This window comes from Haliaeetus leucocephalus, unplaced genomic scaffold, assembly GCF_000737465.1.
Source record: "Haliaeetus leucocephalus isolate CR32 unplaced genomic scaffold, Haliaeetus_leucocephalus-4.0 Scaffold92, whole genome shotgun sequence".
NCBI classification, from domain to species: domain Eukaryota; kingdom Metazoa; phylum Chordata; class Aves; order Accipitriformes; family Accipitridae; genus Haliaeetus; species Haliaeetus leucocephalus.
The window spans coordinates 12627819-12644056 of record NW_010972528.1 but is presented as its reverse complement, the minus strand read 5'-3'; the positions used below and the strand labels follow the sequence as shown (position 1 = coordinate 12644056).

The 16238-nt window shown below is 35.8% G+C and overlaps 1 protein-coding gene across 1 annotated transcript in view; it reads left to right on the top strand.

Annotated features, from left to right (window-relative positions):
* LOC104842633 (transcription initiation factor TFIID subunit 4-like) overlaps positions 1-16238 on the top strand; it is a 151435-nt gene that overhangs the window by 43407 nt on the left and 91790 nt on the right. Inside the window, exon 10 of the mRNA XM_010585126.1 lies at positions 4730-4899. Coding sequence (XP_010583428.1) covers positions 4730-4899 — 170 coding nt within the window. The remainder of the gene's footprint in view (positions 1-4729; positions 4900-16238) is intronic.

The window sequence follows — 16238 nt, the reverse complement described above, 5'->3', positions numbered from 1 at the left end:
CATATCTCCAAGGATGGAGACAGGCGTTTGTACTCTTGTATTATCCTACTGCTTCCTAACTACTGAGTAATGCTCAGTGGCATTGCATGTAAAATGAGGCAAGAAGTGGACAGAACTGTTCTTTAATGTGTGTGCTGATGATGCGTTTGCCATAGTGTACCAGCTAGCCAGATTCTCCTTCCTCTTCACAGGAACCTTTCTTTTTCTGAAACAGTATTTTGAAGCTATGTATAACCTCTTGGAGCCTGTATCAGGTTTTATACAGCCAATGTGATGGGGTTTTTTTCAGAATCAGTTCTACGAAGTGACTGTGATCACTTGAAGCTTATATTAGTATTCATATTTTATGCTGCTGACTGACAACATTTTAAAGTAGAGTCTACCTGGGAATAAAAAATTTGTTTTCAGACCTCTTTTGCCTAGCCAGAAGAATCTGTTGCCTGTTATTTTATTTTTATTTTTAAAAATAGAAGTCTAATAACATAGTTCTGGCAAAATGCCTCAAAATGCATGGTGTTACATCTAATAATGTGCAAAGCAGCCTGTCCTTTGAGGAGAGATAGAAAGCTTACGTAAGTGTTAAATGGATAACTTCAAAGTTTTAATCTCAAACTGGTATATGACATAAAGCCTTAAGCTTTAAGATTCTTTGGTTTTCCAAATAAATATTTCAAGCTATAAGATGATTGTGTATTTTTCCATATTTTTCAAAATAAAGAAAAATGTTGACCACAAATGTGGTATGTTCTGTCATCCCTTTTGCTTATCATTGAGAAGACCTAACACAGACTGTGACTGAATTGTATGACAAAGCAGTATTAGGGAGAAATTTCAAATTAAAGCTTGAAAGTCAGAATAAGCATTATAATAAATTTGTGTAAAGGGAATTTATGCCATTTAAAAATGTGAGGTAGTAGTGACTGTTACTGTAATTTCAAGTCATTGTTTATATCCAATGTATTGTTGTTGATCTCTGATCTTATGATCCATGGAATTTGTAGACTTGCTCAGAGTCTTGCATACATGTAGGGACTTTGCCCTAACAACTTGAGATCTCACTTCTGAGAGAGAGGGAATCAATAGTATAATGTTGTCTCAGTTGCTTTATGTATTCTTATAGCTTATTTGGAAGCAGTTCAGTATTTCATGTTTGGACATCATTGGCTCAAATGTTACAAAGTGCTTGAGAAAGAACAGCATGCAATTGTGCAGTTAAGATTTGTTCATAAAGAAAATGCTACCGCATTTTTCTAACGGCTTGTCTTAGTTTAAACAAAGTCTTTGAAACATGTTGCGGACAACTGTGCAAATACTTTGTTTTTTCTTTCTTATTTTCAGATAAGTTTGGTTTTTTGGTGTGGGGTTTTTTTGTAATTGCATGAGTGTTTTTAATGAAGAGGAGAGGGAGAGGTGTTACAAGAGGTTGAATATAAGAGGAAGGATTGAACTCTTAGACTACTTTAAGATGTAGCTTGCATTTGGAAAGGGTTTGAGAACCCATGCTGTCTCCTTAAAAGTAGCATGCCTGTTGGAATGTTAGATTTATCCCACAAGACTCAGACTTTAGTTCAGTAAAAAACAGAAATAATTACTAAAACAGTATAATTAGTATGAGCACAGTAATATATGGCAAGAAACATGAAATTGTTAAATACTGTGCTGGGGTGAAAAGGGAAGGATAGACAGTAATCATCAATCTAGACGACCACTGGATGGCATCTTTGTTCCACGGAATGACTTCTGAAAATTCACTCATCTGCACTTAAAAGTTGACTTTCATAGGAAATTGTTTGGCAAGAATGCTAGTCCCCTCTCTCTCTCTTTCTCAATGCATGTGTGTGTTTCAGTATGCAAACCCAAGCTCTTTATTGTGATAAAGTTCATCAAAGTCAACAAGTATATATTGGTAGAGTTTTTTCCATTAGACTGAAAAAATTGTAGTGCCAACTATGATTAAAACATTTCATATCTATCTTCCATGTAACAAAAAAAAAAAAAAAAAAAGATGTACTCACAGATAGTAGATTGCCAATGTAAGATGGAAGCAAGTGATTCTGTCCAGGAGTTACAGTGATTTTTAATCACTGTACTTTTTGTAACTTTTTTTTTTACAGTGTCTTTAAAAGTGGTATCACATTGATTTTGATAATTTCATTGGAACCCTGGTTTGTCCCCAAATTAATTGTTTGTTTTTATTTCAGACAATATTTGTTTATTTATAATGTGGTCACATCTGTATTCCAAATAAAAATTGGAATAGCTAAAATGCTAAGCAGAAGTAAGAGAAAAGAGATTGTACTTTCTTCAGCTATTAAGTAAAAGTAGAGATAAGTATAAACTTCTCTTAAAAATTGTGTTCTTGAAGTCAAGAGACTTGATTTTTGTATGGATGATTACTTGAAGGAGGTGAAAGTACCTCAGTACTGCCAACCCGATCTGGAAGTATGGTGTTGAGACTGTATTACTTACTGCTAGCCAGATTGTGCATAACTGCGTGATAAATGCTTGCTAAAGCAAGTGGGATAACGGGGGCTGTATATAGAGAAAGCATGAGAGTATCCTGCTCAGTTGATATTTTATTGAGATCCTTTGAGTCCTTGGGCTCGGGTCCCTTCAGCAGGCAGCGGTACCCAGGCACTGCCGGACCCCACAGGGCAGCAGTGCTGCCTTCACACCCACAGAGATGTGGGGGTCCACTGCGAATCAATATTGGATTTTAATTTTTTTTTTTTAACTGCACAAGCTGGTTAATGCTTTGTAGTTTCATTGGTTTTAGCTTTATTTTGAAATTCTGGGCTCAAGTCTGTTTTCCAGTAGCTTCTACTGTCTTACATAGTTTTGAGTTTGTGTTATGGTAACAACCTTTATATGAGTTTGGTTTTGCCATGGTTTAAAAGGCCTGCTGGATTTGGGCCTTCTGAGTCCTGGGTAGATTACCTTTGACAATGCTCATTCTATTTCACACGCTGAGGTTTTTAAATTCCCCAAAATCTTAGGTTTTCCCCTTTTTCAGTTTTAGTTGCTGTTTTCCATTTGTAGTTAGAATCTTTTGAACTCATAACTGAATATTTAAGTCACTGTTAGTTATGTGGCTGAGTACATTTATCAGCTGTGATATTTGGGAGCAGTTTCACAACTGGTTGGACAAGGCTGAAGAGTAGTTCAGTTGTCTATGCACTGAATGCATAGGAGCCCAGTTTCTTCACGGCAGCTCTTGTGACCCTCCTATGGGTATCATATACATACCATGTGAAATGTAGAAATGACAATCCTTTAGACTCAACATGAAAGTCGTCAAGGCAGATCAACTTTGTGATGCTATCTTCAGGAATTTCATTCTAAGAGAAGAAATCAAGTGCTTAGCACTCGTGGAAAATAATAAAAGCTCATTTGTGTAGCATTTTTCTGACAATCATTGTAAAATTTTCCATATTCTGCCTCAAGTGTTCAGCACATTTCTCCAGGTTTATACAAACAAAAATCCCTTCTTGACTTCTTCCCGCAAAAGAAAACAAAACCACTATCTAACAAAACCACAGAATTCTTCCACCAAAATTGGCTACTCTAGTGTAGATATCAAGGAGAGTATGGGAGGACAGGGAGGACCTAGATGATGGATTTCTGGATTTCTCCCCTTTTGTCTCAAACCTTACTTGGAGCTTTTGGTTTTTACTGTAGGTGTTAAACTTGTTACAAGTGACAGAAAGTATTCTAGGGTGCACAGGACGGTATCTATGTAATAATTTTTTAAAAAATCTTTTAAATTAAGCTTTTCTTTGTTTGCTTTATGCAGTAGTAGGAGTCTGGACTTGGATGTATGTGGATCTTTTCCGTATATATATATTCTCAAAGGTTCTGTAATCACTCCTAGAATATGCTGAAACACAGTGTTTGTGTCAGTAATAGCTCCTGAACAGAATGTGCTAAAAACAGATGGTTGTTTCCACAGTTATGAGTCATACCTCATAGAGGTAGGAGGTAAAAGATGCTTGGGAGATACAGGTGTGGAAACTCAAATTTTTTAGTCAGTACTTCCTCCAGCTGTTAGGAAGGGGTATTGCAGGGCAAACAGTGGCCAAGGAAGTGCTGCTATCATCTTCTCAAATGCAGCTTATTTTACTAAAACTAGTTGACGTTCTACCGATTTTTGTATGTTGCCAGAGAAAATACCAGCACATACTCGAACTGCACTTGGAACCCAGACTTACCTATGAACTCATCATGGTCAAAGAATCTTTCCTGACTATTGCTGAAAATGCTTTGGTGCCCATTTTCACAGGAACTTGCGAAACAGTGCAGGATTCCAAATTCATGTTTTTGCTTTTAATGTCTGTAGGGTTTTAATTTATCATTTTGCTCCTAGTTTTCAGCATAAAGAGAATGGCCAAATGCTTTGTCTTTAGTGATGATCATTGTCTTTAGTTTCCTGACCATCCTGGTTTCATTGATATCACTGACTCTCAGATGAAGAAAAGACACCTGTCACACCTTCTGTTACAGACAAATTGTCCTGCTTCTAAAGTTTTCCTAATGTGTTCAGAGAAATATTTAGTTATTTTTGAATCTAGAATAAATTCTATGAAAACGCAGACCCTAGTGGTTGAGCCTCAAGTTGGCCTAGCCACTGGACATATTGCATGATGATTACTTTTGGAGAAGCAGATAATATACAAAATGAATATATCACATGCAGAATTACTTTTATTTGGTTTTTTTTTTTTCATTATAGAGATGATGATGACATCAATGATGTTGCCTCTATGGCTGGCGTTAATCTTAATGAAGAAAGTGCCCGAATTATGGCTACCAACTCTGACTTGGTTGGAACCCAGATACAGTCCTGTAAAGATGAACCCTTTCTTGCTGCTATACCGCTACATAAACGCATACTTGAAATGGGTGAGAAACGTGTCCTTTCCTTTTGATAGTGTTTTCTTTGGAGTTATGCGATTCTGAGTAACAGAATATGCTTAGCACTTAAGACTGTTTTTTAAGCATTTTATTGCATTATCTTGTATTACTAAATTTTCAAGGTTTTTGTGATAAAAGTAACTTAGTTATCTCAAGTTGGAAAAAAATAGTATGCTGGTACTTTTATACTTCATGCTTTCCCCATGTTTTTTATATCCAAGGATCTCAAAGCTCTTTGCAAACATTAATTATTTCTCACAATCCTCCTTCATGTTTTACACATGAGAAGATTGAAACAGAGAGGTAAAGTAAGTAGTACAGGTCACAGAGGACACCTGTGAATAACATTTAACAGAATGTTGAAGTTTTCTGTCAAGATTTTCTTTCTCCATACAAACCAGTTATTCAGTTCTTAACACCTGCATTTATTTAAGTTCATGGTGATTTTCTTACAGCGTGTTTTCAAAAAGGTGTGTTTATTTATCCTGGCAAAAAGGTGTGTTTGTTTATTTATTCTGCCATTTGAAAATAGAAGTTAAAAACTTTAGTAGAAAAAATAACTATTCAAAATTAGTGATGATTTAAGGTTAGTAAGTATGCTTAGAATGTATTTTATATGACATACTTCATTAATATACTATATATGTTCTAGTACCTCAATGTATCTTTTTCAACATAATTTTGGTAATATTTTCAGAGCCATCAGTGTCTTAAGATACTAAGTTCAAATTGGTTAGGAGCATAAATCATATTTTTTTTTTTAGGACTATGCTTATGTCACTAGTTAAACTTGCAAAATTTTTAGGGATCTAGTTCTCATAATTTTAAAGATAAGACCAAAATCTTGTTACAGATCAGTACAGTTAGGTTTATAAGTCATGTGGTTACTTCTGAAATGTTATTTGTGTTTATGTTCATTGAATTAATGGAAGCCTTTTTATATTGCAGTTGCAGACAAAGTTCTTCACTGACTTATTGTCAAGCTTCACTCTTGTATTTTAATTAGTGCCCTTTTAAGTTTTCATTCAGAGAAATGAATTATATTGCATGCTATAGTTGTGTTGTGATGATGTGATGATGGCATTATGTGATGCAGTCTGGGAAGGCATATTTGCAACATTTTGTGAGATGGCTTACCACCACCTGAGATAGAAATCCAGCAAGGTTTTAATGAAATTTGTTTGAGAAACCGTTGTGAGGGATACTCACATAATAGTTTACACAGGTGTAAGAAAACAAAAAGGAAACAGACATAAAACTGTTAAAAAGAATGGGAAATGAGTAATGAATTTGCCATATAAGCCTTAATGAACTGTCTGGGTGTAACAATTGCTGCACAACATGAAGCTGTAATTACAAGTGTAGGACTTACAGGAATCTGTACATACTTTAAGAGCCACAGAACCCATCGCACTATTCATCACTGCCTTTTGGGGTTTGCTCCTCTGAGGAACAAATCCCTATGGCTGTTTTTGAAGCTTTATTGGCTTTGATAATTGAAATGAAACTTTCAAAGCTTTTAAAAGCAGCTGCAGGGATTTACTTCTCAAAAGCAGTGAATCCAGAAGAGCGGCCACTCCTAGTGATCTCCTGCAGCCACTTTTAGAGCTTTATTTTGGCTTTACATGAAGCCTTTTATAGTTTTGAAAGTGGCTGTGGGGTTCACTAGTGGCTACTATCTGGGATCTATGGCTCTTGAGGAGAGAATTCCTTCAGCTGATTTTGAAGTTGTAGAAGCTTGGTTTTCACTGTGTGTGGCCAGATCTGTTGTTTGCATAGGACCACACACAAATTTAGTCATTTGTGCTACTGGACACTTAAAATAACAACATTGTAAGTTCACAACAAAACTCGGTCTTACCATATGTTGCTGGGCCTAGGTGCACCAGGACTAAGCAAAGGAGGCTGTCACCTTCTCAAGCACATTAGGAAAAAGAATGTTATGTGTCCCCTCATTCTTCTGTTTTGGTTATGCCTGTTGATGAATGAGATAAAATACATTGTTTTTTCTTAATTTTACCTGAATACAACTTAAACAGACCTTACTTTCTGCCTTTAAATCTTTTCATATTTAATGATCACTTTAGTTTTAGGGCATGTTTTTAATGTTTTAGTAAGAGAGATTTGCGGTATGTACAGTATTAGGAAACTGTTCTTCTCTCCTTTCTCAGAAGCTAGATCTTTCAAGTTTTCTGTAATACTAATCTCCTTCTCTCTTTTCTGAGTGTGAGCTCTGTCGAGCAACTCAGTAGTGTTCCCCAAAGGCTGTTTCAGAGATTGTGCTTCCATTCACCAGAGTCAGAATATAAACTGCTAAAGTGAGAGCAGATGCTACTCAGTCTTTGGCAGTAACCACCAGCCAAATGCCTCAAAGTTACAGTGAAAGAGGTTTCTTAATATATTGTACGTTCTTATCTCTACTGTAACTTGGCAGTGTTACCATCCACAGTTTATTTTAAATCTAAATGACTAATATTATTATTGATCCTTTTAAATGGAAGAAGTAACTGAAAGGTAATTAATGCAAAGATATTCATCCACTTCCCACGTGTTTCCTTATCCAATTTTGTATCTAGTCATCTTTGGCTGGTAATCATTGCCATTTGTTCATGTAGGAAGACGGGTCTGTGACTGTTTCAAATTCTTCTTTGATGCAAAATCAAGAGTGGGTATTTTGTGGGTATTTCTTAGCAGATAATGTATTGCTTTTGCTATTCCATTCAGGATCATAAAACTTGAAACCCTGATCTTTCTACATGACAGCACAGCACAGTGAAGCATGCAAAGAGTTGTAAGGCTTTTGTTTCTCTTTTGGGGAAGTTGAGAGGCAGAAGTTGATGTTCTTCATCACTCTGCTCCACCCTCTGTGTTGTTTTTCTCAGAGTCAGCATACCAAGCTCCCCTGGTGTTGCTAAGATCTAAGGTTGCAGGTTATGTTGCTTAGCGAATTATTATGGAACAGATTTCTGCTATATCCACCGCATTCCACCCTGGAGGTTTACCTTCCCTTAAGCGGGGGGGACACATATCAATAAATCATCTCCAGCAGTCATTCCACACATGTGCATGCTGATGTGTATACAAACTCTTAAAACTTTCTAGGTCTTTAACTTTATTAGTAAAATGAGTAGTAATTCTTTAAAGGTGAGATAAACTGATTAGACTGTCACAGGTAAATAATGCTGAAAAATCCTAGCTTTTTCATGTGGTTTATGGGAAAGACAAGAAAAAAAGCTTAATAATTTGTAATTGTTTCACTTTTATTCATTCGTAAGCTGTTTCTTGGTAGGTAAGAATGCTGTATTGTTTAGGTTCTAGAAGCTAGTTTTTGACATTCTGAGTTTCTCCAAAAGGGGCAACACTTCAGTGAATAAAACAATATGACTTAGCAGGTTGTTTTAAGCATGACAGTTTTCTCTGGTTTGTAACTATCTTGTGAAAAGAAAAACTCCTTGACTCAGAAATTATTACAGTATAGTTTCTGAGAGCAGATAAAAGTTAGGCTGCACTGTATTTTGTATTTAGTATTAGTGAAAGGTAGCAGGGCATAGTGAAGGATGGGGTAAAAGGTGATTGTTTTTATATTGCCTGATAACTAAATCCATAGAAAAAGGGAACAGGTATGTTGCATGCTTTCCTGAGAAGTCTTTTGACTGAGAGTTGGTGGTCTCTAGAACCTCCACTAGTGGTTCCAAAAAACGTTGCTTTATATTTTGTGGTCAAAAGAGCATGATATCCTCACAACCTTAGAATCTGCAGCAGCTTATTAATTCCCACAGCTTTTGTTTTAATTCTGACTGATTTCTTCAACAACCAGATGATGCCGTTTTGCTTTTACTTGGCATCCCTAAAAGTTCATCACTTGTGGAGAATCTTAACCATAAATTAAGTGTTTTAATGCAATAATAATGAAAAATAAGTTTGGCATAATGTATTCTTTGACTTAGATTGTTTCTTTCTCTCTTTCTCTTCACTTTCAGTGTTCTTCACCCAATTTTTCTACTTCAGTTTTTATTGTTAAGAGCACTGGCTGAACAGAATAATTACAAATGTGACATTCTAAGAAATGTGGGACTGGTTTGGCTATATTGAATACATTTTAACTGTCCATCTTGTATTTTCAAATTATTTTTACTTAAATGTGTATGATAAAAATGTATTGGAGAATCATCAATATTTTTATCTCACATTCATTCAGAATTATTTTTACATCTGTATTAGGAAATCAATTTTTCTATAGCATGATTTTACGAAATACTGTATTCATGTCTGTTATCTAGCATTGTTATAAATTTCCTTTGGAAAAGGTCTTACATTGACAGCACAGCATACACCTGCAACATTTCCTAACACAAAATCAGTATTGGATTCTCTTGCTTCATCCAAATAGATTTCTAGGCTGGAACACACATAGTGGTGCAGGCCAATTATTGTGAAGCTTGAAAATGTGCTGATGAATCCACATTCTCCTGGTCCAGTAGTTAAAAGGCTTAGTCTTCCTTAAAATAGCTTCAGAGAAGCTTGGCTTGATAGTAATAAGCTACTGTCTCTGTCAATGTAACAGTTGTAGGGTTAGGCTCAACATAATTTATAGGTTACCTTTTTGTTGTTTTACATGTAAAATACTTTAAAATCTGTCTGATGAAATATTGATCATTGTTCTGCCTTGATTCTATCTTTGTTCAGTCACACTTGAATTGCATGTCTGCTATAAAAATGCATGTTAAAACATAAGAAAATAGCTTATCTGTGTTTTCTGTATTCTGGAGTGTATTGAATCTACTATGTGGCATCACAGTGGCAGCCCAGTTGTATGCATATGTATATATTTTAAATAAATATTTGAATACTCTAGAGGGCATTTTCTATTGCTAAACCATCTAAAAACTGATTGGGATATCCTTCATATGGAACCAGGCCAGTAGATTTCAGAGCCTCTATTTGAAGCATTTGTTATTAGTTTAATAAGAGTCGTTCTGTCATCCCCGTTTCATCTGTTTGTTTGTCAACAGTTGTATTCATGTTTGAATGAGATGAAACTGTACTACTGATGATTGCTCTTTCATACACAGAGCAGTTCTAACATAAAAGTATACTTATTTCTCTGGTTGGTTTATTTTAGAGGGGTTTTATAGCTGCTTAGATTACAGTTGTTGTGGATTCTGAAATTCTGAGCTATCATATTGCCTGTGAACATAATTTTTTGTTTTCACTGCACTTTTTGTTGATGTGACTTAGTCGTTTTCATTGTTGACTTTTTAACTTTTTATCCATGAGTTTATTTGTCTTCAAACTGAAATATTACTTTTAATATCAGTTTTTCCACCAGCATCTTTCTGTCAGGATGACCTTAAACACCTGTGGACATAACTCTTGATTGTGTTTGGAGATAGTTCTAACACATACTTGTTCTTAAGTAGCATTTTGAAGTCGTGCATTGTCCTAATGACATGCTTAGTCCACTTGAACTGTAGCTAGAGTGTTGTTTTCTGTGATTTAGTTGCTTTTTCTCAGGAACAAAGTCATGTTAGGTATTGTATAATCCAAATTACAAGTTACTGTGCATGCCTAAAAAGTTGACTTTCTCCAGTTCCTATAAACTTCAGTATGTCACCTGCAGAGATGTGGCAGGTGTAGAGATGTATTTACATTCTGACATCTGGAATAGTTCTGTAACTTAGTGCAGAGTTAGGTTGGTTTTTTTTCATTAGTATAAAACAAGCAATTTGCTAGAAATTTTATTCAGATTAGGTGTGCACTGCTCCCAGTGTTCTTATCAATGTTCATAGTTGCGATAATTTAGTTTCTTATGTTGCGATGGGAGTTTATTGTACATGTTCAATAGAGAATCTGGTTTTATATTCCAACTTAATTGGTTGCTAATGTTACAATATTAGAAGACAACTATATGTTATTTACATTTATTATTTCCTTTTCAAAAAAGGTGGGAATACATTCCCATCTTAGTATCAGCAGCAGTGTTGCCAAATAAACATAACTAGTAAATATTTCAGCAGAATGTTAAACTGTATTGTTGTTCTTTCTTTAATAGGTCCATGATCAGACTTCCTGTTCTACAAGATGTCCCAACGTGTGTTGGAATGGTAACTTCAGTACCACCTGAGAGCTTGGAGTCTGCCTTTCTGTGAAAGGTAGGGCAGCTTCTGTTCAATATTTTTTGTGTATTTCTAAGGTTTTCTTTTTATTAATCTTATTGGTTCTGCAACACTACAGAATCTGAGTTATGCTTTTAGCAGTATCACCTCTATGTGCCAGAACTGATGTTATTTCATCAAGCAGTAATTTCTTAAAATAAATGTAGATATGTTCAAGCTATGATTATTTGTGAAGAAAATGAAGCTGTTTCTTCAGGCATCATTTTCAAAGGTTTTACTCCAGTTGAACTGAGAGCATGACCATACTATTTGCTCCCAGAAATATTTGGAGAATTCAAGTTCTGTTTTCACCATAATACCTTGCTTCTGTGTTATGTATGTAGTGGAAGAGCCTTCTTTAAAAGGTCTTGCTATTTCTGGAAGGCAGTTCTGGCCTTCAGGGCCTACCAAAATATGTTGCCCAGCCTCAGAATAAGTTTGTATCTGGGAATTGAATGGCTTAAATTTCTTGGTCTCTTTAAAGGAAAGTAAAATTAAGATCATCATTCTGTGGAGATGCATTGTCTGCCAGATTAATTTATAAAGTCCATCTCATAAAGAGATTTCTGGTAATAAATATTGGATGTAAAATAAGAACAATAAAAAGAAAACCTTAGAGAACCATTCAATATTGCAATAAAGCTGACTTACATTATCCCTGTAGGCAAACTCCATGCTCTAGAGGTGGTACTAATGTCCCCAACTCTCAACACATGTTGGAACGTCTTTGTGGAGGAGGAAGTCATTGATCAGTGAGCAGCATCCTCAAGGATCGTTTAAGGGGGGAAAAGTAAAAGGTAATATTGTCTAAAATATGTTGAAATGATTGTTCATTACGTTTATTTGGCAATCCTGCTGCTCATACTAAGGTTGTAATGTTTTCATTTCTTAAAATTATTGAAAAACCTCATAAACGTCACTTTAGTCTTTCTTTCTCCCATGAGTTTGAATTGCATTCGTTAGCTGCCTTCATGTTGCTGAGTCTGATGCATACAAAGTCCAGATTCTACTATAATTCATTGGCGATTTGACACTTTTTTTTTCAGTGCTTGTAATATGGAGAGTGTTGGTCTGTGGTTTAACCAGTTTTCCAGTTCTGCAGTGTCTAGCGTTAAATAAAATAAGTCACAGCCTAATGTTGCAAAGTGTTGAACTGGTACAAAGACATTCTACTAGTAACGAAGGGGTATTTGTTTTCAAGGACGTAGCTGCAATACTGGATGTTGTGCCAGATGAGGCACCATGAACCATCTGTTCTTGCACAGTGTAGAAATGAGACTTTAATATCGACTAACATAAACTACAGCTATTTTGACAAAATCAAATGACCATGTCTGATCTGGATAAATTTTGTTGTGAGGGACGATTTGGTGATGCACGGATTTGGTATTAATGAATGTGGCACAATGTCCTGATCTTGACAACTTTTCCTCTAATCCTGGACATACACAGATGAAGGTGCTGACATTTTGAAATTCAGGTTATGGTCTTTGGTCTACCCTTCTGGTATCCTTTATAATTTTCTATATTGTTTGTGCATATCCTTTCCAGCTGACATGGCCATCCCACCTCCTTAAGATGAGGCCTTGTGTTGAGCTAGTCTGCCTGGCATCAGGCTTGTAGTGGACAAGTGTGATACCTCTTCAGACATGTCACCAACAAGACTTATAGTGCAGAAGGATGATTTCTCCAGAAAAAAATTTGCCAAAATGTCTGCATTATTTGCAGAAGTTGTTTTAAAAGAACAGAAGCATGTAGGCAAATTCTTATACTTGGTATTCCTTCTAGTCCTTGTGTGGATGTGATTGAGTGTTCTGTTACTGCAAGGACTACGTTACAGGATGCTGGCATCTGTGCCTCCACATGTGTTTGTCATCTCTGTTACAACAGTTCTTCTCCATCTCTGTCTCACCTGGCATACTGTCATAATCATATACTTCTTGTATTTAAGCCTGAGGTCTGTATTTAAGCCTGAGGTCCTGTAATGGTTTAGTATCTTTTGATCTTGGGCTTAGCCCAAGAAGCACATTCTTCTAGCCTGCATGAAAACAGGTAGGGGATAAATCCCCAGCTAATGACTTCTCTATTGTTTTGTTAAGGACTGTTACTGGTGTCATTGCCATATTAGTTCTTTTTCATCTGGTCCCTCTGACAATCTCTTTTGATTTGACTCTGTAGTGAGTAACCAAACACAAAAGTACGTTGAGGCATGTACTATTATTCATAAAAATAGTGAACATATTTTCCCATTCTCTACAGTTACTCAGTGTTTATTCTTGGATGTTCCTGAATGTCTTTGGACATGCTTATTATGTTGTATTGTATTTATGTTTTGAGAAAACTAAGGTTGTAAAAATAATCATATAACTGTAATCTGTATATTCTCATTTGACTTGTTGAGACCTGCATCTATTTCAGTTCTCATCCCCTCCTCTGTCTTTTACATTTTCCTCGCACTGTTCAGTCGCTGCAGCACAGATTACTAGGGTTACAGGGTAGGATCTGGATGTAGTTCTCAAAAATTCTTTGGCCTTCAGTGCCTCCCTTTTGATAACTTCAGCATCCACCCTTCTTTTAGGATATACACATGAAATTGCACACAAATAATCTTAAAGAGGAATTATTAAAAGAGAAGGAATTAAACATCAAAATTAAGGATAACATGTTTCCTTAGCACATTGAGATTTTGATTTCTTAAAAAAAATAAATCAGGTATTATACAGTTTAGTTACAGAAAAAAAATAGGGAAAAGATTAATAGTAGTAGCTTCTGTCCCTTCAGAGTTTATGTTCTTTCTGTCCTCTCTAACCAGGTTCTAAGGCTTCCTTGCCATCTGAATACCAAGTGTTCTCTTCTCCTAGATGCACTGCTCATATGTTCATGCTTCCATGATTTGTGGCAACTCCTTCCATTTTCCAAACCTCCACATACCTGTGCATAATGTTGTTTGGTGACTGGCTTGGTTCTGTTAGAGACAAACCACTGAGGATAATAAAAAGACTCATAGGGATGATTAATAGCTACCTTTCAGCTGTTTAATTATCTAGCTTAGAGACAGAATTTTGGAAACTGGATTGTCTGGTTATATATATTTTAGGTCAGACCTTTTCTCAAATTAGTTCTTTCTTTTTGCCAAAAAGTATGAATTATGTGTGGGTTTTCAGACTTACCCACCTGGTTGAGAATTCTTAGAGAAGTGAAAGCTTTTTTTTTTTTTTTTTGTCATTCTTACATGACTTTCATCACAAAACAGTAATTGTATAAGTACGGTTAAGTAGGGTTCTTGAGAAATATTTTTTCTACTTGATGAGTTTTCTTGTCCTGCCCTGAATCCCACTGACTTGCCAAAGAGCTTCAAATCAGCATGGAAAATAGGATCAGACATTTTGGCCTGCGTTACACGTAGATTTTTGCATGGATACAACTATTTCTCTGGCTCTGTTGTGTTAAAATAATAATACCAACATGACCCCCTAGAATGGAGCTATTTTTCTGGTTTTCCATTTACGAGATTTAGAGATACCAAATGAAATTAGAAGGTAAAAGTTCAAAACAAGCAAAAAGGGCTCTTTTTTTGCCACGTGAGTAGTTAAGTTGTAGAACTCTTTGTTTTAGGATGTTGCGGGTTCAAAAAATTACTTGAAAAATTAATGGGGGAAAAAAATTCCATCCTGCCCTAATAGAGAGAAAGGCAAGATCCTCTAACTTAGGATGGTTCTAGGCTGTATATTGTTGCATAGTTATCACTGCATGCTTTTTTTTTTTTTAAATAGTCTTCTGGCAGCATCTGCCGTTACTGCTGTTAGAGAAAGGATGCCAGACTGTATTACCCAGTATAGCTTTTCTTAACTTTTTATACAATTATAGAAATACATAACTATTTGGTATAGTATAGTTTGTACTGAATAAGTTAAATCCACTAGAGTACCTGGAACAAGCTTTATGAGTGGTTTTGTACCAGTGCATTCACAATACAGAACTTATGAGTCTTAGTTGAATCTTACTTGGCTAAAATAATTTGGTTGGCATTTACTTCGAAGGGAGCAGGAGGAGAAGAGAGTATTAAAATTTGTGTAATATTTATTCAGAATTTTTATTCCTTTAGGTTACATTACACTATAGTATGGCTGGTTATCTTTTTTTCTACTGTGTCTTGCAATGAAAATGGTTATGTATTTTGAGGATTTTAATCTGTAAGTTTGGGATTTATTAATTTATTTTTTAAAAGTAACTGATGTTTCACCAGTTTCTCAATTTCACAAAATGCTTCCTGGGGAATCATCTCAAGGTGGGTAGTTCTGAAGAATTACAGAACAAATACTGCACCCAGCAAGTCTTGAGTTCTCAAGAAGACTATCCACTTTTATCCAGAAGCTGGCTCATGAAATAATTTTTATCCTATGAGAGGAGAAATGTTCTTTTACAAACAAGCTCACTGAAGTAATTAACGTAGGGTCTTCCGTTATTTTGTAAATAACAATTACATGGTGATAAAAAGTCACTCTCTTTAACAGAGTCAGTTTATTACATATGAAGGTGAGCTGGAAGTATAGTGTATATCAGATACTGGTTTACAAAATCTTTGCCATTCCAGTTCAAGGCTGGTTTGGAGCTGTGGAATATGTCTTGGCCATCTGCCCCCTCACAGAGGGGTGCTGGTTTGTACCTGCTAGAGGGAATCATTTACCAAATCTCAAAGCACTTGGCACTGATTCTTTGTAGTTTGGCAGGAAGCACTCCCTAGCCTGTGGCTTCCCTAAACACACTCCAGGTTATAGGTTCCTCAGGGGCGCCTGCTCCAACGACTTCATTTGGATTGGCTGTTTTTGTGAAGGTAGCAACTAAAGTTTTTTGGTTTCTCCTTTCTTTGTCCTGTCTTCCAGCACTGGATAGGCTTAACAGTACAGCAAGTCAACATTTATTAAATTATTTATGCATTTAGTTAGTAAGACTTAAAGTGAAGCTTCTATTTAAAGGACTGAAAACAGAAAGTTAAAACTAAAATTATCATACTGTTTCTTTTGCCTGCGATCACCAGGTTGTCTTATACCCCTAAGAATCTCTAATCCTAATCATCAGAGCTAGTTGTTTGCACTATTGCTCTGTTTAACAAGCTTTTCCTTCAGTTTTTAATACCTAAAGTCTCTCTGGGGCTCTGGTAAGCCCCCCCCC